The sequence below is a fragment of the Pseudorasbora parva genome, chromosome 1 (assembly GCF_024679245.1).
Source record: "Pseudorasbora parva isolate DD20220531a chromosome 1, ASM2467924v1, whole genome shotgun sequence".
NCBI classification, from domain to species: domain Eukaryota; kingdom Metazoa; phylum Chordata; class Actinopteri; order Cypriniformes; family Gobionidae; genus Pseudorasbora; species Pseudorasbora parva.
Genome location: NC_090172.1, coordinates 12,925,398 through 12,949,210, shown reverse-complemented (window position 1 = coordinate 12,949,210; position 23,813 = coordinate 12,925,398). Strand labels below are relative to the sequence as shown.

The window sequence follows — 23,813 nt, the reverse complement described above, 5'->3', positions numbered from 1 at the left end:
TGTTAAACTGTTTTTAATTAAATGCATGTGAACCTGAACTTCTAGTCTGTTTTTCTAAAAATATGTCCTGTTATTTCCTCAGAACATGTGCACCAAGTGTGGAGTGCAGACTAACACTCGGCCACGGTCTGTGTGGCTCTGCAAGATCTGTGGTGAACAAAGAGAGGTGAGGGGGAATAACAATACCATAAGAAAGTAATCTAAAAGTGCAACATTCTGTAAATGTTGCTTGCATATTTTTCCATTAAAGGTGTGGAAACGATCTGGAGCATGGTTCTTCAAAGGTCTCCCTAAGCAGTTCTTACCCTCACCTATGCCCGTTTCAAGGCCCAGAGATACCAGCCCTCAGAAGACCCCTGCGGCACCTAAAGTTGCTATGCAATCTCAAGCACCGGTCGCAGGTGAGGTGGACAAACTGTGATTTTAATATCAATAAAATCCATATTTGCACTGCTGAAGCGGCACAATAGCTGCATCTGAAGTGGCCTTTAGATTTATTTACACAGACTTTTATGTGACTTGAATACATTTATGCTGAGGTTACAATTGCATTACTCATTTTAAAGGCCCCTGAAATCAAAATTGAAGTTCAAAATTTTGCATTTAGGAGATATAAGCATTCAAAACTTAGTCTCTCACTTCCGTTAAAATGAATCAAAATTTGTATGACATCATCATAGACTTCATATTCTCATCACATCTTGTGTCCAATCAAATGCGCTCTAGAATCTGAAGTGTCCTATACTATAAATAGATGCTGAAGCTGCAGCTGTAATCACTCAGCTGTTCACACATTTATACTTTTTCCAATATGGCGAATGGCACATAGTGCACTATACATGCGATAGGAAAAGATTCAGACATGTAAGCTGGAGCCGTTTCAGTGGAAATTACGTCAACACATTAAATAATGATGTGCGTTTCATGGCACGTCAGTGGGCCTTTAATGTTGTAAATTCAATATTTTGGATAAATAAAATATGAAATTTTGGGGAAAATGATTATACCTTTAAATATGAGTCACCATCTAAATGAGTGAGTCATTGACAAACTACTGATTAATTCAGAAGCAAGTAAATGAGTAAAATAACAACTCCAAATAATTTTCAATGCAGGAGACATGCTCCGAAGCCTTGGAACAGAATGTAACATCACTAATGTAGTTTTTTGTACCATAGACAGTGACAATACCGACATGTCATTCATATTGGTACGGCAGCAAAGTTCCTATCTATATCTATAAAGTCTATCTATATCGGTCTAAAAATCCCAACTTTTCTTTTTCCATTGGTCTAGTACACAATGTACAGTGAGGAAAATAAGTATTTGAACACCCTGCTATTTTGCAAGTTCTGCATTGGTAATGAAAGATCGTTGCACAGATACTTCTGTGATGAAGCAGTAGAGCGGGAACACAAACAGCAGGGATCTTGACGGAGATCCTGATGACTGCGTGCAATAGTGAGGGTAAGTCCGTGGTGAGTTGGTGAGATCGACGAGTGAAAAGTCCAGAGTCCGGTTCACAGGGAACATGGAACAGGCACGCGACACAGGGAACTCAAACAACGATCTGACAACATGGAGAGGGAGAGAAGACATTAATTAGGCTGTGATGATGATGGACAGCTGCCGCTGATCAGGCTAACCAGTGACCACGCCCCTCAGAACAAACAACCTAACGAGACACACCCACACAACATACACCTGCACCACACACACACACACACACACACACACACACACACACACACACACACACACACACACACACACACACACACACACACACACACACACACACACACACACACACACACACACACACACAAGACTAGAATGAGACAGCAGATTTACCAACCGTGAAGGTACCCTCTCCCCTAGGAACGCCTCCTGGCGTTCCCAGACGACCCTACCTGCCGATGATAATCATCGATAAGGGAGTGATCCAGTATGTCTCGAGCAGGAACCCAACTCCTCTCCTCTGGACCGTAACCCTCCCAATCCACCAAATACTGGAATCCGCATCCCCTCTGTCTCGAGTCCAGAATACGATGTACCGAATAAGTAGGTTCCCCATCTACGACTCGCGGCGGTGGAGGAACCGGGACAGGCGGATTAAGATGTGAATGAAACACGGGCTTGATCTTGGAAACATGAAAGGCGGAATGAATTCTCCTGTACGCCGGAGGAAGGTTCAGGCGGACTGTTACCGGACTAATGATCTTGGTGACAGTGAACGGGCCAATAAATTTGGAAGCAAGTTTATTAGAAACAGAGCGGAGTGGAATGTTCTTGGTAGAAAGCCACACTTTTTGACCCACAACGTATACGGGTGGCTTAGACCAGTGGCGGTCGGCTTTAGCCTTGGTGCGCCCCCACTTGGAGTAGAATCTCGCGGGCTCTAGTCCATGTGCGGTGACACCTCTGGACGAAGGCGTAAGCGGAGGAGACCGCGACCTCGGATTCCAGGCTAGGAAAATTTGGTGGTTGGTACCCTAAACTACGATTAAACGGGAAAAGGCCCGTAGATGACACTTGTAACGAGTTATGAGCGTACTCAACCATAGAAAGTTGTTGACTCCAGGTAGAAGGTTTCTTGGAAACCAAACATCGCAACACCCTTTCAAGATCTTAGTTGGCTCGCTCGGACTGACCGTTGGTCTGGGGATGGTAACCCGAAGACAGACTGACTGTAGCTCCTAATAATTTACAAAACTCAGTCCAAAATTTAGACAAACTGAGGACCCCTGTCAGAAACCACGTCCATTGGGAGGCCATGTAACCGAAAGACGTGATCAATGACGGTAACCGCTGTCTCCTTGGCTGAAGGTAATTTGGGCAAGGGGATGAAATGAGCCGCCTTCGAGAACCGGTCCACAACAGTCAAAACAACCGTCATACCCTTAGAGGGTGGGAGGGTGGTGACAAAATCTAGCGCAATGTGGGACCAGGGTCTCGAAGGGACTGATAGCGGTTGGAGTAACCCATCTGGAGGTCGGTTAGACGTCTTACCAACCGCGCAAACAGAGCAAGCCAAAACAAAATCATGGACATCGCGAGCCATTAATGGCCACCAAAACCGTTGCTTTACTAAGTGCCTAGTGCGAATTATCCCTGGATGACAGGCCACGTTGGAGCAATGACCCCATCGGATAACGTTGGACTGTAACCCCTCCGGAACAAACAAACGATTCGGTGGGCAACCGGGCGGAGGCGTTACCCCTTCTAGGGCCGTCTTGACCCTCGATTCGACCTCTCATACGAGTGTGGAGATAACTACTTTCTCCGGTAAAATACACTCGGGAGTAACTGGGTGCTCGGATGGATCAAAAATACGAGATAAAGCATCGGGTTTGATGTTCTTGGAACCCGGGCGGTACGAGAGAGTAAAGTCAAAACGTCCGAAAAAAAGTGCCCACCGAGCCTGCCTGGAGTTGAGTCTTTTGGTAGATCTAATATATTCTAGGTTCTTATGATCGGTCCAGACGATAAAAGGTACCCCCGACCCTTCTAACCAATGACGCCACTCCTCCAACGCTAATTTGACGGCCAACAACTCTCTGTTACAATGTCATAGTTACGTTCGGCGGGTGATAAACGCAGGGGTGCATCTTGTCGTCCGAGGAAGCGCGCTGGGAGAGAACTGCACCTACCCCCACCTCTGACGTGTTGACCTCCACCACGAACTGACGTGTGGGATCAGGGGCGACTTAGATGGGAGCCGAAACGAAGGGGCCTTTGAGGTTGGAGAATACAGCCTCAGCTGTATCCGACCACCTGAACGTCGTTCTGGGGGAGGTCAAGGCAGTCAGAGGTGCGGCTAGTTGGCTGAAGTTGCGAATGAAACACCGATAGAAGTTGGCGATCCCCAGAAACCGCTGTAGGGCCTTACGGGAATCTGGACTTGGCCAATCTATCACAGCCTTCACTTTGTCAGAGTCCATGCGCAATCCCTCGGAAGAGACGATGTAACCAAGGAAGGAAACAGACTGTGCATGAAAATCGCATTTCTCCGCCTTGACAAAAAGCCCATTCTGTAACAGCCTCTGAAGCACTCGTTGTGAACAGCACACTCTGAACAGCGCACGTGTTCCTGGAGAGACGAATAAAAAAATCTATATGTCATCCAGCTAAACATATATGAACTGGTCAACCATTTCTCTCATCACGTCATTGACAAGTGCCTGGAAGACCGCTGGGGAGTTGGAAAGGCATGACCAAGTATTCAAAGTGCCCCCTGGGGGTGTTAAACGCGGCCTTCCATTCATCCCCCTTCCTGATGCGAACCAAATGATATGCATTGCGTAAATCCAATTTTGTGAATATGGATGCTCCCTGTAACCTCTCAAAAGCTGATGACATCAGTGGCAAAGGATATGTATTCTTTACCGTGATGTTGTTCAGCTCTCGGTAATCAATACAAGGTCTCAGAGAACCATCCTTCTTACCCACAAAAAAGAACCCCGCCCCCGCTGGAGAAGAGGAAGGTTGGATGAACCCGGCCGCTAGAGAATTAGAAATATATTTCTCCATGGCCTTCCTCTCAGGAACGGAAAGAGAGTAAAGTTTGCCCTTAGGCAGAGATTTACCTGGCACTAAGTCTATAGCACAGTCATAGGGACGATGCGGAGGAAGAGAAGCAGCTCGAGACTTACTGAACACCTCCTTCAGGTCCCGGTACTCCGCGGGCACGTTTGACAAATCCATCGCCTTCTCCTGAAACATAGAAACAGAAACAGAAGAACAAGCAGAGACAAGACAAGAGGCGTGGCAGAACTCGCTCCACATGGACACAGAATCGGAGACCCAGTCCACCTGGGGATTGTGCTTAACCAGCCAGGGGTGTCCTAACACAATGGGTGCGACGGGTGAGTGCATAAGGAGGAAGGAGATGGTCTCAGTATGGTTGCCAGAGGTGATGAGGGTTATGGGTCCAGTGGAAAGGGAGATGTTGGGAAGTGCTTGTCCGTTTAGTACACTGACTGAGATCTGGTTAGGAAGAGATGAGATGGGGAGATGTAACTCGTGCGCCAGTTGAATGTCCAAAAAGTTGCCCTCAGCTCCGGAATCCACCAGTGCCCGTGCGTCGTGAGTCTTGTTGTTCCCCCACCTCAGTCTTACCAGAAGGAGAGTGGATGGTGAGGTCTTCCCGGTGGAGTAGCCTCAACTTTACTACCGGGCTTGATCTTTTACCGGGCATGAGTGTAGAAAATGTCCCTGGCTCGCACAGTACAAACATAGTCCTTGGGGCCTCCGCCTCTCTCTCTCCTCCCGAGAAAGCCGGGCTCTCCCTACCTGCATGGGCTCATGATCGATGGGACCGACTGTGTTCTCCTCCAAGCTGCCGCGACCTCTGGCGCCTCCGTGGTCGTGGGTCGATTGAATGTGTTGGCCCAGTTGGCTAATGTGAGCGTCCACCCGCAGCGCCAGATCGATGAGGTCGTTGAGTTGAGGAGGCAGATCCAGCATGTAAATTTCTTGTTGAACACGGTCGGCCAGCCCATGCAGGAACATATCCCACTGTGCCTCCTCGTTCCATTTGCACTCAGCCGCCAGAGTGCGAAACTCAATCGAGTAGTCGGCCACTGAGGAGCTTCCCTGTTTAAGGTCGGCGAGTCTTCTGGCCGCTTCTTTGCCCGCTACCTTCCGGTTGAACACTCTCTTCATTTTGGCGGCTAGTGCATGGAACGAGGCGCAGCATGGTTCCTTATTCTCCCACACCACCGTTCCCCACAGAACTGCTTTACCCTTAAGTAAAGTCAGAATGAATGCCACTTTAGACTCCTCTCTCTCAAACGTCATAGGCTGTAGCGAAAAGTTCATTGAACATTTGGTGAGAAACGCTCTACAAAACTCAGGCTCATCAGAGTAACTCTCAGGAACAGGTAGGCGTGGTTCAGGATGATGGCTCCTCTCTGGTATGACGGGGGAAACGGCCGGTGTGGGTGGCACAGTGGGAGCGCTCAGGAGTTGGATCTGCTGGGTGAGCCCGGACACCTGCGTCACGAGCGCTTGGACAGCACGTCCGGTGGAAGAAATGCTCTCCTGCTGCTGATCCATCCTGGCAATGCTATGCTCCACGAAATTCTTCAAGGCAGATGCACTTGCTACTTCCATGATTGGTTCAGATCGTTCTGTATTGATAAACAGGACGGAAGCAATTGCAATGCAAAAGATAATGTTTATTGAACAGATACTCAGTATGGTAATGGAAGATCCTTGCACAGATACTTCTGTGATGAAGCAGTAGAGCGGGAACACAGACAGCAGGAGATCGTGACGGAGGGACTGAGATGGGATCCTGATGACTGCGTGCAATAGTGAGGGTAAGTCCGTGGTGAGTTGGTGAGATCGACGAGTGAAGAGTCCAGAGTCCTGTACACAGGGAACACGAGGAACATGGAACAGGCACGCGACACAGGGAATTCAAACAACGATCTGACAACATGGAGAGGGAGAGAAGACATTAAGTAGGCTGTGATGATGATGGACAGCTGCCGCTGATCAGGCTAACCAGTGACCACGCCCCTCAGAACAAACAACGTTTACGAGACACACCCACACAACATACACCTGCACCACATACACACACACACAAGACTAGAATGAGACAGCGGATTTACCAACCGTGACAATCACAATATATGATTTTTCCGCTATATGTTTGTATGATTTTTATTTTTTCAAATACTTATTTTCCTCACTGTAACTACAGAATAGTCAAGTTTTCAATAGGAAAAATATTATCTTTGAACAAATAAAGTCATTCACGATGCTAATGGTCTAATATGATTCAATGATGTATGCTAAGCTATGCTAAAAGTGCTACCGCCAGATACGGAGATCAGCTAAATGGATTAAAAAATAGTAAAACTCAACTGTTTAACTCTAATGGATTTGGAAAATGAGCCTATTTTCAAACAAAGTAGAGTGTTCATTAAATGGTTACTTCAGTGATTAGCATATGGCTTTGTATCAGTAGAAACCCTGGAGTATATTCAAATGATTGTCCTTCCCCTCTCATATCCCCCTGAGACAAGAGATTTATGCGTTTTATTCCTGTAAAAATTCCTCCGATGATGCAAATTGACGATATTTGCGTCACAAATTTTTGGCCAAAGGCTAAGGAGTTGTGAATGTATGCCGTAAGTATAGTCGTGATTACTTCAGCTCTCATCACGAGAGCTCATCAGCTCATTTATCTGATTCCTGCAAATTAATTTCTATGAAAGTTAAAGGTAGGGAAGGTACATTTTTTTGTACAAACAGGCCTTGGAAGTTTGGGCAAAAATCTTTTGGCAGTGATGTGTTTTTGTGTATTTTATTATTTATTTAATGGCGCTGAGTGTTATGTGGTGTTTGTGAAACACACGGAACACTACACACTATGATTTTATGGTGAAATCGGTTCTCTTTCATGTTAATCAGGTCAAGTTGATCAAGAACTACGCACCATGACTTTAATTCAGTGCGAGCAGCGTAGCAAAAATAGACAACAGACTCCCTGACAGAAGGGCATGCATATATAGAACAGCAGAAATATTTCGGTTTAACCTCTACGGATCTTAGGGACAAAACTGTCCAAAAGCATTTTTTTTATTTATTTTTAAAAATACTTCCCTTAATCTGAGTGGTACAAGACTTGGCTACTTTTTCTAAGTTTGTCACCTGAACATAAAAAAAATACATTGACTTGATTTTACAATGTTAAGTGGTTGAAAAAAAAAAACTCCTTAATTGGGCCTTCGTGGACAAAAATGTCCACCCATAGGAATCAATGGGAATTTAATAGATTTCAGAGCTTTTTCATTTTTATTTGTCCAAAAAAAAAAAAAAATCCAACACAATGATGATCATACATACACAGAAATGAAGGTGTGAGTCTATACAACATTCTGAATGTGGCAAACACTCACACATGCATGCACACACACACACACACACACACACACACACGATCTCCTACTTTGTCATTTTCTTATTGCATGGTTAGATTTTTCTAAGCATGTTTTGGCATATTTTTATAGTCTAAAACAACAAAAAAAATTTTTAATTTTTTTTTAATTTACAATTTTAACTTGTGATAAAATGTAAAATTTAAGAGGTTAAATTCATTAAAACATTGGTTTATAGCAGGGCTATTCAAATCTTACCCTGGAGGGCCAATGCAGTGCAGAGTTTAGCTCCAACCCTAATCAAACACACCTGAACATGCTAATCAATGTCTTCAGGATCATTAGAAAATCACAGGTGGATGTGTTTGATTAGGGTTGGAGCTAAACTCTGCAGCGCATTGGCCCTCCAGGGTAAGATTTGAATAGCCCTGGTTTATAGAGTTCAGCCTTCATGCAGCCATGCATATTGCAGCCATTGGGTACTATTATTGCCATCTAGTGGCTACTGAAAATTATTAATTTTATACCAACATAGGTCACCAGATGTCACCAAAGTCATCACATTTTAAGGGTTTGGCTCTCTGAACATACTGGAATTGTTTGTTTCACTAAAATTAAGTTACTAATAAATATATAAAAATAAATATATAAAATAGATATGTTTTACATAAAAATGGTACTTTTAGTGGTAAATAAATTCAAAAAAAAAAAAAAAAAAAAAAAAATTGCATCAATGGATAGTTTTTATATTATTGAAGATATTGATGTAACAATTATTTAAAAACATTTTTTGAGGTCACACCTCAGACCCCCGTGGACAAAAGTGTCCACTAAGGACCAATTAAGGGCAGTTATTTTAATTTCATTTAATTTAAACACTTTCAAACGGTTGCGTGCATTTGGGCAGATCCTGTAGCAAAAGGGGTGGTAGCCATGGTAGCCACACAATTTTTATACACTCTTTTTCAGGGTATTTAGATTTTAATTATGTATTGACATATAAAGAAAGTTTAACCCCATGCCTTTCAAAGATCGCAGATGGCCTGAGATTACTATTGTTCAACATTCACTGCTCGTTAAAAAATCCCACTCTTACTTTATCTGGACAAGCTCAGTATCATCAGACAGATTAAAGACTCCAGCTTCGATATTTTAACACTGTTTATAATAAAACTGGGTTGCAGTGACATTAATTTCTTAATTTATGTCAGTAGCGCATTATAATCGATCCGTTATGAACGATATTTTGAATAGATTATCACACGCATCTCATTTCTCTCTCATCTGCACTGGCTCATTTGTGTTCACACAGATCACAAAGAACAGCTTTCAGTTTAGCTCTTAGTTTAAAAGTGCTCATATTTGGAGAAATATTGACATATCACGTTTGCAAAATATTTCGTCATACAGAATACCATTTCTATTCATTTCTAATTGAATTATGCGATCTGAAAGAATTGAGACATGCACAGAGCTCTCTCTGGGTCTCCTTTTAATGATATGCATCAGATATGGGTCATCAGGCGTTCATTTGCTCACTGAGCTGTCAATAATCTGACATGCTCAACATTGCCCTTCGCAAGACGCACTCCTCCTGTGTGGACACTGCCTCATTCTGGCTCTGTGAAGAACAAGCCTGTTCTACATTTCTACGCGTGAACTTAGATGCTAATAAACACATGATAACTATGGAATAAGGTTTTTGTGTGATTTTTCATGTGATTTTGGCTATTTTATATCAATAATAGATGTTTACATTATGACTGCTAACAGGTGTAGCGATTAGCTCCATATAAAATGATAAATATAACATGTTTTAACATCACCATATGAATGAAATACCCATTATACCGCGACAGGAAACTAATACAAACACTCAATGGTGGTCTAAAGTGAGATAAAGAATGAAGGTGTAATTTTAATATTTTAAATTGTGTTATGTAGCTTAATTCTAACTGAAGCTCTAATGCACCTGTTGGACCAGGAGCTTTGTCTATTTTGTTACAATAATATACATAATGAGCTTTTAGTTTAGTTTTTTCTTTTTCTTTTAGAAAGACTAGATAATGTGGACTACTAAATGAAATACTGCACTGTTAATGGGCCATTTAGGCAGTCATACATGTTAAAATGGATTTGAATAATGTCTCTTAAAAAAAAAACTAAAGATTCATAAATTCACTAAGGTCTTCAGAACAATATTTGTTTTGTTTGTACATGCTGACTGCATAGCTAGGTGCTTCATTTTGTACACCTGTGGCAATGAGTCTTATTGAAATGTTTCAATTCATGAATTATAAGGTGTGTCTGAATACTGTTGTCCATATGGTGTATTTTTCATTGGTGAAATAAAGGAAAAAAAAAACTTGTTTATACTTTTTATGTTTAGATGCATCCAAATTGCAGCGAAGTGCAATGATACCATGTTCTGCAGGGGTCAAAAAGGATATAAACAGTGAATTTTTAAGTGACATATTCTTGAAAACTCTTGAAGAGATGTGGATTCGGACGGCAATTAAATGACCACACGTCCATGGTGTTTGTCCAAAAACAGTAGGTAATTCGGCCGGGAATTTTTATGCGGGTGGTGGGAGAAAAAAAAGGACATTCTGGATTCGGACGGCAATAAAATCATAGACTAGCCCCTATAAATTATGAAAATACCTTACGACACCACAAGAAATAATTACTGTCCGAACAGGGCTTATAGTAATACAAATACAGATAACAGAACCTTGACAGTTGTCTTTCGCACACAACTTTTTCATGCTTGCTCTGTTGACTGAAGGCATGAAATCCGATTGTATTGTGCTACTATTCATGAGCTTTGATCAGGTGATTTGCATCGGTGTGCCTAAATATATTTTCATATTCGCTCACAGTAATTTTCAGTGAGACTGATATGGTTGTAATGTAGAGCCCTGAAATGTGACTTGACTTTGAAATGTTACTCTATTAAAAAGCCTTATCTGCATCAGTGCTTCTTAAATGTATATGGCTGAATTTGTGTTTCTTGTATATCCTCCAGAACCAACAAAGGATCCACCAACCACCCAAAAACCGCCCGTGGCTCCAAAACCTGCTCACTTTCAAACTCAAAGTTACTCGGAGGCAGATGGAGAGACTGGAAGCCCCCAGAATACTCCAGTGATGATGAAAAAGACTGTGAATGTCCATGCTGCCAGACAAAACTCATCCAGCACATTCCAGCCAGGTAACAACACATTTTTATAAAACACATCAGGTGTGGTTTAAACATGTATTAGCTAGGCTTTACATTAGTTCACCTGATATTTGACTCATCTCATTCGAGATGTTCATGTCTTTATTTCTTCAGTCGAAAAGAAATTAAGTTTTTTGAGGAAAACATTCCAGGATTTTTCTCCTCACCATAGACCTCCATTAGCCTGGATGCCAGCCGAACTTAGCCCTGCCCACAAAATTTTTAGGTCGGGCAGTTCGGTCTGGCCTCAATCCATAGAGGAGTAATTACCTCCGAACAGAAACTGTTCGGACCAATGAAATCATCAGGGCAGGCTTTAGACGATGACGGACAGATGATAAACAGTAACATAATCATGCACGTCATCAAAGGGGCTTGGGTTATATTTGTTTGAACGGCGAGCTTGTTTGTATATGCATTCACCTTCACAATTTCTCTCAGAAATGATGATCATGTTGGGTAAGTACTCTGTGTATCATTAATTTATTTTTATTTTTTTACAACACCAGCAAAGATCGTGTATTCCAGCGCATGTGCAGACAGGGTTGTCAAGTTTTTACAACGAAACCCGCCAACTACTAGCCCTAAACAATAGCTTCTTGGGGGGTTCTCTGGGGGAAAAATTGTGTTTGGGGGGTAAAATGTGTGTTATTTTGGCAAGGGTGCTGTTAAAATTTGCACTCATGGGTCTATATATCACATTATAGTCGCTTCAACCCGCGGACATAGAAAACAACCCGCGGAGAAAAAAACGCTGACTTGTAGATTAATTTAATTTTTAGATTGTATTTCAATAATTTTCAAACTTACCATATACGTGAGCAGCGTTCCCAGGTGTGCAGGATCATAAAACAATGATTAACCAATAAACCAAAGACATGACAACAGAACACAAGAAAAGAGAGCACATGGCAGGATCACATGACAAACCAGGAAGTGCATGACAACCAAACATGACTGTGAATATGATAAACTAAAAACATGAGCATGAAACACAAAACACACTTTTACAATTCATATGTCTTTAAGAGTCTGAAATAGATGTTGATCAATCAGGAAATAAAATATACATATTATAACTAATTCAGGCAGATGACGCTGACTGCTTTATTTCTGAGATGATGCATGGCAAACTTTGAATTGTAATACAATATAGTGCAGTATAGTAATATGGCTTGTGTTAATATTTATTGTATAAGCTATTCGTATCAATTTCTGCAACTAAACACAGATGTGTTAATGTTTTATATTTTTTCCATAATTGCATACATAAAGATATATATGTTGTGTTAGTTCAGTTACGTTACCTGTGTTGGCAGTGTGCAGTAGACACTCACGTTAACGATTTCAATATACGACTTGTCCTCTCCGAAAAGACCATAAACATTACAGATAACATCTGAAGTAACTATTAATTAACATACATATATTGTAAAACTAATCCTGTGAGGCTGATTGAAATTGGGTGATTGAAAATTGGGTGATCGCTGCAAATTGGGTGATTTTAGCTCAATGTTTTGGCTGTGCGTCAATGATGCCCTCTGTCGGTAGGAAATAGTAAGATGGTCACTCAAACACTTCCGGTGCTTCACCGCCTATGGCAGTTTAGAACATCATGAGGAATCCAGTCATTAAACAGATCAGTCATTAAACCTTTAAATAAATATACTTTTTAACCTAAATTGCTGATCTTGCGTCAATCTCAGCTGTCAATCATGACGTCACACCCCCCAGTTTTTATAGCATCAAATAACTAACTAAAACTAAAGTTATTTTAAAAACGAACTCTTGAACACCTGAAATGAAATCATCGTGATGATAACTGCCTTCAATGACATAAACTAACTTTGGGGAAAAAATATTTGAAGTGTAATTTTATTGTTTAGTTTGCCTCGTGTCCATTAGAAAACACAGAGGGGCAACTATACTGGGACCGGTCACCGGGGGGCAATCGAGGCGTGAAAGCTTCAGTTTCTGAGAGGGCTACTGCAGTCTTGTCTCCGACTGACAGCGAGTTGACACGCACCAGCACCACATTTTCTCATTCAGCCCGGTTAACCCTCTGAACACGGCGAATACGCGTTCTGCTGGATTTTTTTTCTCATGACAGCGTGTTAGTGTAAGTGTGTGATTGGTCTGAATTTTTATCAATGTTATATTAAATTTAATTTTTGTTTATTCCGTTTCTTACCTGAATGTTAGACCTACCAGAAAAAAATAAAGCAGTCTATTTAATTTGTATATTTTATTCTATTGTATTTATTTGTGCTATTGTTTGTAATCTGTTTATTTGTTCTTATTTTATTACTGTTTACTCGTCTTTTTAAATTCAATTTACCATTCGAAATCAAGCTTCCTTGTGCTGTGTGTAAGCTAATGCAACACAATTACCCGTTGTAAAAAAATACATTGAATTACCAAATATTTGTGAGAATTTTAATAGTAATTGATCAATGTTTATATATGAGAAAAAACTTAAAAGCTTTATCATATAAAGTGATCTCTTCAGAAGAAATTTTTAAATGCCTAGACTTCCAATAGACGGCAAAAAATATATATTATATTAAAAATATCTATTTGGCAGTTTATGCAGCTTTTTTCCCCTTGTGGTACTGAAAATTTGCCTGACGTGGTAATACTCAATTCTAGTCAGAATATGAGTCTAAAACTGCTCCATTGGGCTGTGATTATGGGGCGTGTTTCAACAGAACCAGGAAAGACATCAATTGGATAGACCAACAACCAATCAGAGCAACGAAGCGACGCATTACGTTAGTTGTCAAATGTCAACAGAACTCAACTGCACTGTGTTGCCACGTTTTTTTCCCGCGGGTCCATGTCCGCGGGTTGAAGCGACAATTTCGTGATATATAGACCCATGGATGCGAATTTTAACAAGCAACCTTGCCATAATAACACACATTTTACCCCCCAAACACCATTTTACCCCCCAAACACCACCCCAGAGTACTTACCCAACATGATCACCATATTTGAGAGAAAAAGTGAAGGTGAATGCATATACAAACAAGCTCTCCGTTTAGGATTTGACCAAATATAATCCAAGCCCCTTTGATGACGTGCATGATTACGTTACTGTTGATCATCTGTCCGTCATCGTCTAAAGCCCGCCCTGATGATTTCATTGGTCCAAACAGTTTCTGTTAAATAATAATCACTCCTCTATGGATCGAGCCCAGACCGAACCGCCCGTCCTCAAATGTTGTGGGCGGGGCTGAGTTTGGCTGGCATCCAGGCTACCCGAAAATAGCATTGAATATCGATGTGACATGTTTTGACTCCACCCCTCAAAGAATCGGAATCAAGAATCAAAAAGAACCGGAATGGAAAGTAAGAATCTGAATCGGAATCGGAATCAGAATCAGAATCAGAATCAGAATCGTTCAAATCAAAACGATTTCACATGACCCAACCCTATTCACATGACCTCTGTAAGTCATTGAGTCATTCATTCATTTGAATCGTTAACTTGATTCATTCAGGATTGAAGTAAATGGTTTTCTTCCTTCTCTTTTTGGTCCATTGAATCATTGGTTCACCTGATTCGTTCAAAACACGGATTCAGAATTGAAACGCCACTGTGTATTGCTCGGAGTCAGAGACAAACAGTTCTGCTTTGTCTTTATATGTTCAGTGGTAAAACAGACAATATTGGGTCTAAAACAACAAAATATTAACTTAGTTATTTTTTTTTATCAAACTGTTGTATAAGATTAGTATTACATTTGCACTCTATTCTGGACAGAAAAACAGAACTCGTGTGATGTTGCTTATCCATATGTCATGATGGCACAGACTACCTACTATAGTATACAGGTCCTTCTAAAAAAATGTGCATATTGTGATATTGTGAGTTCAGTTATGCACTCAAAAGGTCGGGAATCCTTTTGCAGAAATGACTGCTTCAATGCCGCGTGGCATGGAGGCGATCAGCCTGTGGCACTGCTGAGGTGTTATGGAGGCCCAGGATGCCTCGATAGCGGCCTTAAGCTCATCCAGAGTGTTGGGTCTTGTGTCTCTCAACCTTCTCTTCACAATATCCCACAGATTCTCTAAGGGGTTCAGGTCAGGAGAGTTAGCAGGCCAATTGAGCACAGTAATACCATAGTCAGTAAACCATTTACCAGTGGTTTTGGCACTGTGAGCAGGTGCCAGGTATAGCTGAAAAACTAAATCTTCATCTCCATAAAGCTTTTCAGCAGATGGAAGCATTGACCCTGCCCTTGATAAAACACAGTGGACCAACACCAGCAGCTGACATGGCACCCCAGACCATCACTAACTGTGGGTACTTGACACTGGACTTCAGGCATTTTGGCATTTCCTTCTCCCCAGTCTTCCTCCAGACTCTGGCACCTTGATTTCCGAATGACAAAATTTGCTTTCATCCGAAAAAAGTACTTTGGACCACTGAGCAACAGTCCAGTGCTGCTTCTCTGCAGCCCAAAAGCTGCTTGAACTGGGGAATGCGGCACCTGTAGTCCATTTCCTGCACACGCCTGTGCACGGTGGCTCTGGATGTTTCTACTCCAGACTCAGTCCACTGCTTCCGCAGGTCCCCCAAGGTCTGGAATCGGTCCTTCTCCACAATCTTCCTCAGGGTCTGGTCCCCTCTTCTCGTTGTGCAGCGTTTTTTGCCACACTTTTTCCTTCCCACAGACTTCCCACTGAGGTGCCTTGATACAGCACTCTGGGAACAGCCTATTCATTCAGAGATTTCTTTCTGTGTCTTACCCTCTCGCTTGAATGGTGTCACTAAAAGCCTTCTGGACAGCAGTCAGGTTGGCAGTCTTACCCATGATTGTGGTTTTGAGTAATGAACCAGGCTGGGAGTTTTTAAAAGCCTCAGGAATCTTTTGGAGGTGTGTAGTGTTAATTAGTTGATTCAGATGATTAGGTTACAGTTTTTCTCGATTGCTTAAACACATTTCTTGAAACTATGCCTCATATTCTCAAAACTATAAACACAAATCCATAACATCTCACCCAGTTTCCCAAACAACCTATTTTCAGGTCAAAATGAAGCTCTACAATCAAAACCATTCACTCTTGCTGAAAAACCAAACTTTGCCCTCAGACAAGACACACAAGCCCTCAAAATCACACACACTACAACATAGTCTAACACACTTGTGCAATAAATTCAAAACAACATTTCCAAAACTGGTAAGTTATGTTACTTGTGGTTCCCCTCCTCACATGATGAACAAAAGACACAACCAATGGATACATTGGCACATTTTTATTCATTCATTCATACTACAAAAAAAAAATTGTATTCCGCCTCAGCCTCCCGTCTTTGGTCTGGGTCAGGCCAGAGAATCTCATCCACATCACAGGCTATATTAGCCCTAGCCTGGCAGCGGGGGTAAAATCCTCTTGCATGCCTGATTCACCCCTGGCACGCATCTACTGACACATGGCCTGGACGAGGTGAACAAGCATATAAGGTTCTCGATCATACACTTTCCACTAGTGTTGTAGTCAAGACCACCTAAACCGAGACCAAGACAAGACCAAGACTTTGAAGGGCCGAGACCGAGTCAAGACCAAGACCAAGACAGGCTGAGACCGAGTCAAGACCAAGACCAAGACCAGTGCATGTCCCCACACTTATGATAAAATGTGGAATATGCATATGATTGGCACTTCTCTCGTATGATCAACTAAACTGGCTCTAATTTCATCTGAGACTGCTTGTCTTCTTCCTCCTCCTCCTCCTCCTCCTCCTCCTCCTCCTCCTCCTCCTCCTCCTCCTCCTCCTCCTCCTCCTCCTCCTCCTCCTCCTCCTCCTCCACCTCCTCCTCCACCTCCTCCTCCTCCTCCTCCTCCTCCTCCTCCTCCTCCTCCTCCTCCTCCTCCTCCTTCACCATGTCCTCTTCCTCCTCCTTCACCACGTTCTCTTCCTCTCCCTCCTCCTTCACCACGTCCTCTTCCTCTCCCTCCTTCACCATGTCCTCTTCCTCCTCCTTCACCACCCACGTCCTCTTCCTCTCCCTCCTCCTTCACCACGTCCTCTTCCTCTCCCTCCTCCTTCACCATGTCCTCTTCCTCCTCCTTCACCACCCACATCCTCTTCCTCTCCCTCCTCGACCTCTTCCTTCATTTCTTTGTGGATCCATTGTTCCAAAGCTCAAATGAACTGACTCTGGCACTTTTATGTAACTTGAAAGTTCTGATTGATGTGTGTTAAATTTTGACTCTTAGTGTTTTCACCTGGGTAATTGTGTGCTAATTGAGCTGAAACTATGCTGACTTGAGTGAACAATATTGAATGCTAGTGCTTTCTAAATGACCACATGGTCTAGGCAATGAGAAATTAAGGGATTTGTGTGTAGAGTTTTGCAGTGACAGTTTAACAAATCTGACTCATGTGTCAAAACAGGGAATAGCGTTTATAGTTTAGTGAAATGGGTGTGCTTTTTGATAAATGGCATTATGGTTTTGAAATTTTAGTTCAAAAGCCTGGTTATAGTGTTTAAGCAATCGAGAAAAACTGTAATAGCTCTTTTAGAGAATCGTTTCATGATATGCTCATTTTATGAGATTTTTTTGGGAATTTTGGGTTTTCATGAGCTGTATGCCAAAATCATCAGTATTAAAACAATAAAAGAACTGAAATATTTCAGTTGGTGTGCAATGAATCTAAAATGTTATGAAAGTTCAATTTTTATCATTACATTATGGAAAAATAATGAACTTTATCACAAATTTTTTGAGAAGGACCTGTATAGTACACTTGCAATTTAGTTCACATGATAAATTTGTAATGTGAACGCTGTCATGCGGACCTGGGTGAGTTTAGCTCAGGGGTATCGAATTCGAGACTACCTGAAGGAGATGGTCTGAGTTTAGTTGCACAATTTGAGTTCAAACCGCCAGGATTTTGACCTTCTTCGACGGAAACAAGCCAAAAGGCACGAGCCAAAGGGTTTAATATGGATTCGTATGTCTGTGTGTTTGAGAAGTATGCCGGAGGGAGAGAGGGCGGGCGACCTTAGACATTTTTGGTGGAGATGTAATCCAAAATGCTAATTTTATTGTTAATTAAACAAGGTTTGGATTTCTCTGTGACACTTTTGTCCAACTTTGTAAACAGTAAATATATTCAAAATAACCAGTAAGAAAAATAATGAAGCAGCAATGTGACTTTTTGGAAAACGTGATCACTACAGGATGCCATGTGGACACAGTAAAATAGAAGCGTGAGCATGAGCGTGGGCGTAAAAATCACTTGCAGATTTCAAAAAGAACGAACTACTAAGCATTAGCTGTCAAAATGCTGCAATTTTATGCATATAGGTACAGAAATTATAGGTTCTTAAAGGGGTACTTCAGCGCTGGGAAGATGAATCTGTATTTAAACTGGGTCGTCAATGTAGTAGAAATATGAAATTATTTTTCAATTTGGTGTCTTCTAGACGGAGAAAAGACAGAAAATGTATTTTTGTCCCATGGGGATGAAAGACTACAATTCCCAGAATACTTTGCTGCCCTGTGCCATTCCCAACGCCACCAACTTGATTACAGTGACTGAGTTAGAGGAGACACTACAATTAAAAACTGAACGTGTCTGTTCAATATAATGAGTGAGTCACCGCGCGAGTATCACAGCACTGAGCACTAACTGCACGAGTGATGAGAGCTGAGGTAATCGCGACTACACTCGCGGCATACATTCACAACGCGAGTTCAGTCTGGCGCGTTTCAGTTCATGCCTTTACAAGCTTAACTTTCATAGAAATTAATTTGAGAAGTTAAAAGACTTACATTGCTCACCATAGCTCCGTTTAAATGAGTGCCTGTAGCTGCCAGCTGAGCTCTCCCTGCAAGCTGTGTGTAATCTCCCATCCCCCATGCGCGGATTCAAAACATGCGGAAATAGCTCCCTCTGCTGGCTGTAGTCTTTAGCCTTTGGGCAAACATTCCTCCTATGATGCAAAAATCGTCAATTTGCATCATAGGAGGAATTTTTCCAGAAATAAAATGCATAAATCTCTTGTCTCAGGGAGATATGAGGGGGAAAAGCACAATAATTTGAATATACTCCAGGGTTTCTACTGATACAAAGCCATATGCTAATCGCTGAAGTAACCCTTTAATCTTTGTGCTTTCGCTCCACGTCGATGAAAAATAGACGTTGTTCCCTTTGCTTCAGTAATTGATGTACCGCAGAATTTACACATCACAGAAAGTTTTTTGTTTTTTTAGAGTCTTACTGCATATGAACTATTTGTGGCTCTTATATGCAAACTGAATAACACATGATGTAACAGACATTTCCACACATAGTTAAGAGCTAGCTCGCTCCACGTGATCCTTCCTGAACTGAGTCCTGCTACCTTTGTATTAGTCACGTCAAGGGCATAGATTTGGTTTGAACATTGGTGGGGTTGAACGTTGGTATGCTGCCTGTTATTTTTATATATATTTAAATATAAAAGTATATATCCATGACGAGTCCATGACAAGACTGAGACCATTAAAATATGGTCTCGAGACTGGGTCCGAGTCTCGAGTACAAATCACTGGCTGCGTCATATTCTTCATATATCAACTGTATGAAATGTTGGCGGGGAAAGTAATCATTTTAATGCATTATTTTTTTACCATAACTAAATCATCTAATTAACGTGTTAAATCGACAGCCCTACTTAAAACATAACTGTTTTTATATCTTGCCAAATCATTTTGTAATTTTTTGCCATTTTTTCCCTATCTTGTGTATTTTACTGTTTAAGTGTTATAAGCAGCAAAAAAAAAAAAAAAAACTGTACCGAGAGGTGGCTATGTACGCGTACTTGGGTGGGAGCACAAAATCTGCCGGGCTGAGGAAAATTATGCACAATATTCGTGCAATCCCACACCGAAACTCAAGCCCTGTAACACCAACAATATTCACCCATAGAAAAATTAAACAAGTGAGGGGACGCGGATTTGTGTTTCAGCACGCTGTCTGGCTTTATTTCTGCAACTGCATGCTTTGGATGCTGTGTTTTCTGTTTATGTTTTGACTTGCTGTATGAAGATCTGAAAGCATTATTTAATTTTGAGCACAGAAAATAAATTTTTGAGGCAGTGTTTGATTTAAGGGTCAGATGCTCTCAGAATGTACTTTGATTTGGTTTTGTGTTTAAGGTTTTGAGAAAGTGGGGGATGGTTTTGAGAAATGTGTTTTAGTCTAGTCTAAAAGGAATTGTATCCCTACCAGCTGCTCAGGAGACCGAGAGAGGAGCCTACCAATCCATTAGCAATGCATCTAATGTGCAGGAAAGAGCTCATCCTGTAGAGAGGGAGGAGCAAAAGTCTGCTGTCATCCCACGACCCAGCCAGCATCAGGCTGCTCCATCAATGGACGACGAGGAAGAGGCCAACAGCTATGATTCAGATGAAGCCAGTAAGCACATTTTTACAGACTTCTTCTTCTTCTTCTCTCTAGAAGAAACATATTTGAAAAATGATGATATATCCAATGAGACTGCTGCTGTCCATTTTCTCTTTTTTGTTGGATAGATGAGGTTTTTATGGGATTTTGTTATAGGAAGTTAACTATAATAATCAGTACCATTGAGTTCACCTGTATGATTTATCATATTCTCACATTAATCACTAAAGGTGAATAATTAATAATTACATTTACACAACTAATGCAGGTTGCGTCAATCTGTCTTATTTTAATTTTAAGTTATGTTGTTGGCATACAATTGTCACGATTTTTTTTCTTTTTTTTTTTTCTTTGCTTTAAAGTATTTTTACTTTAGTTAGATCTGAAGGGTTTTCCAAAACAGCTTGTCTGAACACCATTCGATGCGTCTGTTGCATTAAACATTAAGTATTTATTTATTTATTTATTTATTTATTTATTTATTTATTTATTTATTTATTTATTTATTTATTTATTTATTTATTTATTTATTTATGTGTGTTCATTTTTTCTATCCCGGTGGGGACAACATGAATGCACACTGACTCATGGGGACTTGTGTCAGCGTGGGGACCTAAATTGTGAGGAAACAAGCTTATAAATCAGTTTTTTTGAACATGTAAAAATGCTAAAAGGTTTTTTTCTTGTGATGGGTAGGCTTAGGGGTAGGGTCAAATATCCTCACTTATATAGTGAAATATTATGACAACCAACTAGTGAGTACTTGTTACTAGTTAGAGAGGCTTATAAATAAGCCAAAACATGTTTTTATTTAAATTTATATATTGTGTCATGTGTCATTGCCCGGATATAAATTTAGTGGAAGTCTAAGCAATGTCCCCACTAATATGCTGAAACAAAAGTGTATACAGGGGCGATTCTAGGACTTTAATTGTAGGGGGGCTCAACCCCCATTGAGGATATGAAAAAATGGTAGCACTTTAGTTTAGAGTCCAATTCTTACTAATAACTAGCTTATTACCATGCATATTTACAATGATATAGGCAGCGTTTTATAATGACTGAGGCTAAAAATTTACTGATATTTACTGAAGGCTACAAATGGAATGATATTAATTTACCACATGTACAGATTCATTATTAATCTTATTGCTAATCTGATGAAGCCGACTTAATATTTCTTGTTCAATCAAAATGTGCACTTAGCAGCTTCTGTGTGAACATAAAGCCCACCTACAAACCCTGATTTGATGGATTATCTCAAATATTTTGACATTGACGAGCGGGGACAGACCACTGAGGCTCATATGAAAACCGTTGAAAAACCTGTTAAATGGCTCTGATGAACGCACACACCTCTGCTTCTGACGTGCGCTCTGCCCGGCACCGCTGTGGATTGGAGAACACACTGATTAACACAGACTAAAAAACAGGACAAATCAGAGGCCTCCCACCAGTTTTTAAAGGGGAGTTAATCACATGGGGACTGGGCAGATGTTTTGCTGAAGCCCCCCTAAAAAGGGCCTAGAGACGCCTTTGCGTTTGTGTGTGTGTGTGTGTGTGTGTGTGTGTGTGTGTGTGTGTGTGTGTGTGTGTGCACAATTATTTATGGCACACACTGAAATGTAGACCTGTGAAATTTTCTGCTACAAAGTATGTGGAACACATTCAATATTTTTTTGCCTTAGTAAACTCCTGATTTACTGCTTATTATAAGTTAGTAAGGTAGTTTTTATAGTATTTAAGTTTAGGCATTGGATAGGATTAAGGGATGTAGAATAAGGTAATGCAGAATAAGGCATTAATATGTGCTATATAAGTTCTAATAAACAGACAATTTCCCAGTAATATGCATGCTAATAAGCAACTATTTAATAGTTAATATCTGAACATTAAAATAAAGTGTTATCAAATTGTCCTACTCATGCATTCAAACCTAATGAAATATATTTGGTTTGTTTCAGCAACTCTGGGAGCACTGGAGTTCACTTTACTATATGACCAAGGGAACAGCAGCCTCCATTGCAACATTATTAGAGCAAAGGTATCCTCAGTATTTTCATATTAAATGTCAAAGTTTTGCAGAAAAAAACAACAACTATACTATTCATGTCTATTGTTTCTGTGAGCTAATTATTTTTTTGCTAATTATTATGCAATCATCATGCAACAGTAACCCCAAACCTCGAATCTTATGTATTTACAAATCTAAACTTTATAAACCAGAACGACAATCATGGTCAGAATTTGGAATGTTATATCAGTAATATTGCATTGTGCTTGATTTTTGATTTAGTTTTAAGCTATTTTAATTTTTTTTTTTTTAGGGGTTAAAGCCAATGGATTCAAATGGACTGGCAGATCCATATATAAAGCTTCATCTACTACCAGGTGCAAGTAAGGTGAGATAGTGGGCTTTTTAATGTGATGCTTGTAGCACTTTACCTTTGCAATAGGCATTCTCAAATATGAATAATTCTGAATCATGTCTGTATTGTTTATTAAAGTAATAGTTCAGTACTTATATTACTCATAAAGTTACATAAAGTTAATTTGTCTGGTATTCATTATTACAATTATATTGAAAACATTATAATACTATAGAGGCCAGTCTCACAAATAGTTAGTTAGTTTGATTGCAGTTTGACCAGCTGTTTTTTTTGGTAAAAATGTTATTATTGCTGGTCTATTATTGTGTTCATTTTCAAGTTACATGTTAAGTCTACAAAACTATAAGGCATTTTGATTATTATGATTATATTTTGACTATACTATTAAACTTAATATATACATTAATATAAATATGAAGAATAAAAATAAGGCTAACACTTTATTTTGATAGTCACACATTCAACATTCTATTAACTATAAGTGTCTCTGCAACCGCATGTCAACTATTCGTCATTAGAGCTCAGAGCTCCTCCACAGATATTTAAAATGTAAAGTATATACTTGATGACGTCATTCCTTTTTAAGCATTTAAAATGGCTATGCTTATATGTTTTCTCTTAAGCTCTTTGTGGATGTTCTTTGTAGACTGTATACTAAATATAAACTAAATAAATGTACTTGCATTGAAACTAGCATAAATCTCTATTTTTAGCAGAGAAATTACTCTGCATGTTTTACATGATTGGCTGTTCGCTGTAAACGTCAAATTCATGTGCACATGCTGCTGAGTAACTTTATTGCATGTACAGTGGCGTTTTGAGATCACTGGTCCTGATCGCTTTTGTCAACTCAAATCCAACTAGCTTCATGAAAAAAGGAATCAATTATGCTAAAGTTA

At 40.5% G+C, this 23,813-nt stretch overlaps 1 protein-coding gene across 1 annotated transcript in view; it reads left to right on the top strand.

Moving 5' to 3' along the window:
- Positions 1 to 23,813, top strand: part of rph3ab (rabphilin 3A homolog (mouse), b) — a 40,822-nt gene that overhangs the window by 7,664 nt on the left and 9,345 nt on the right. The window contains exons 4-9 of the mRNA XM_067425945.1: positions 83 to 166; positions 251 to 401; positions 10,924 to 11,109; positions 20,351 to 20,536; positions 22,489 to 22,568; positions 22,852 to 22,926. Coding sequence (XP_067282046.1) covers positions 83 to 166; positions 251 to 401; positions 10,924 to 11,109; positions 20,351 to 20,536; positions 22,489 to 22,568; positions 22,852 to 22,926 — 762 coding nt within the window. The remainder of the gene's footprint in view (positions 1 to 82; positions 167 to 250; positions 402 to 10,923; positions 11,110 to 20,350; positions 20,537 to 22,488; positions 22,569 to 22,851; positions 22,927 to 23,813) is intronic.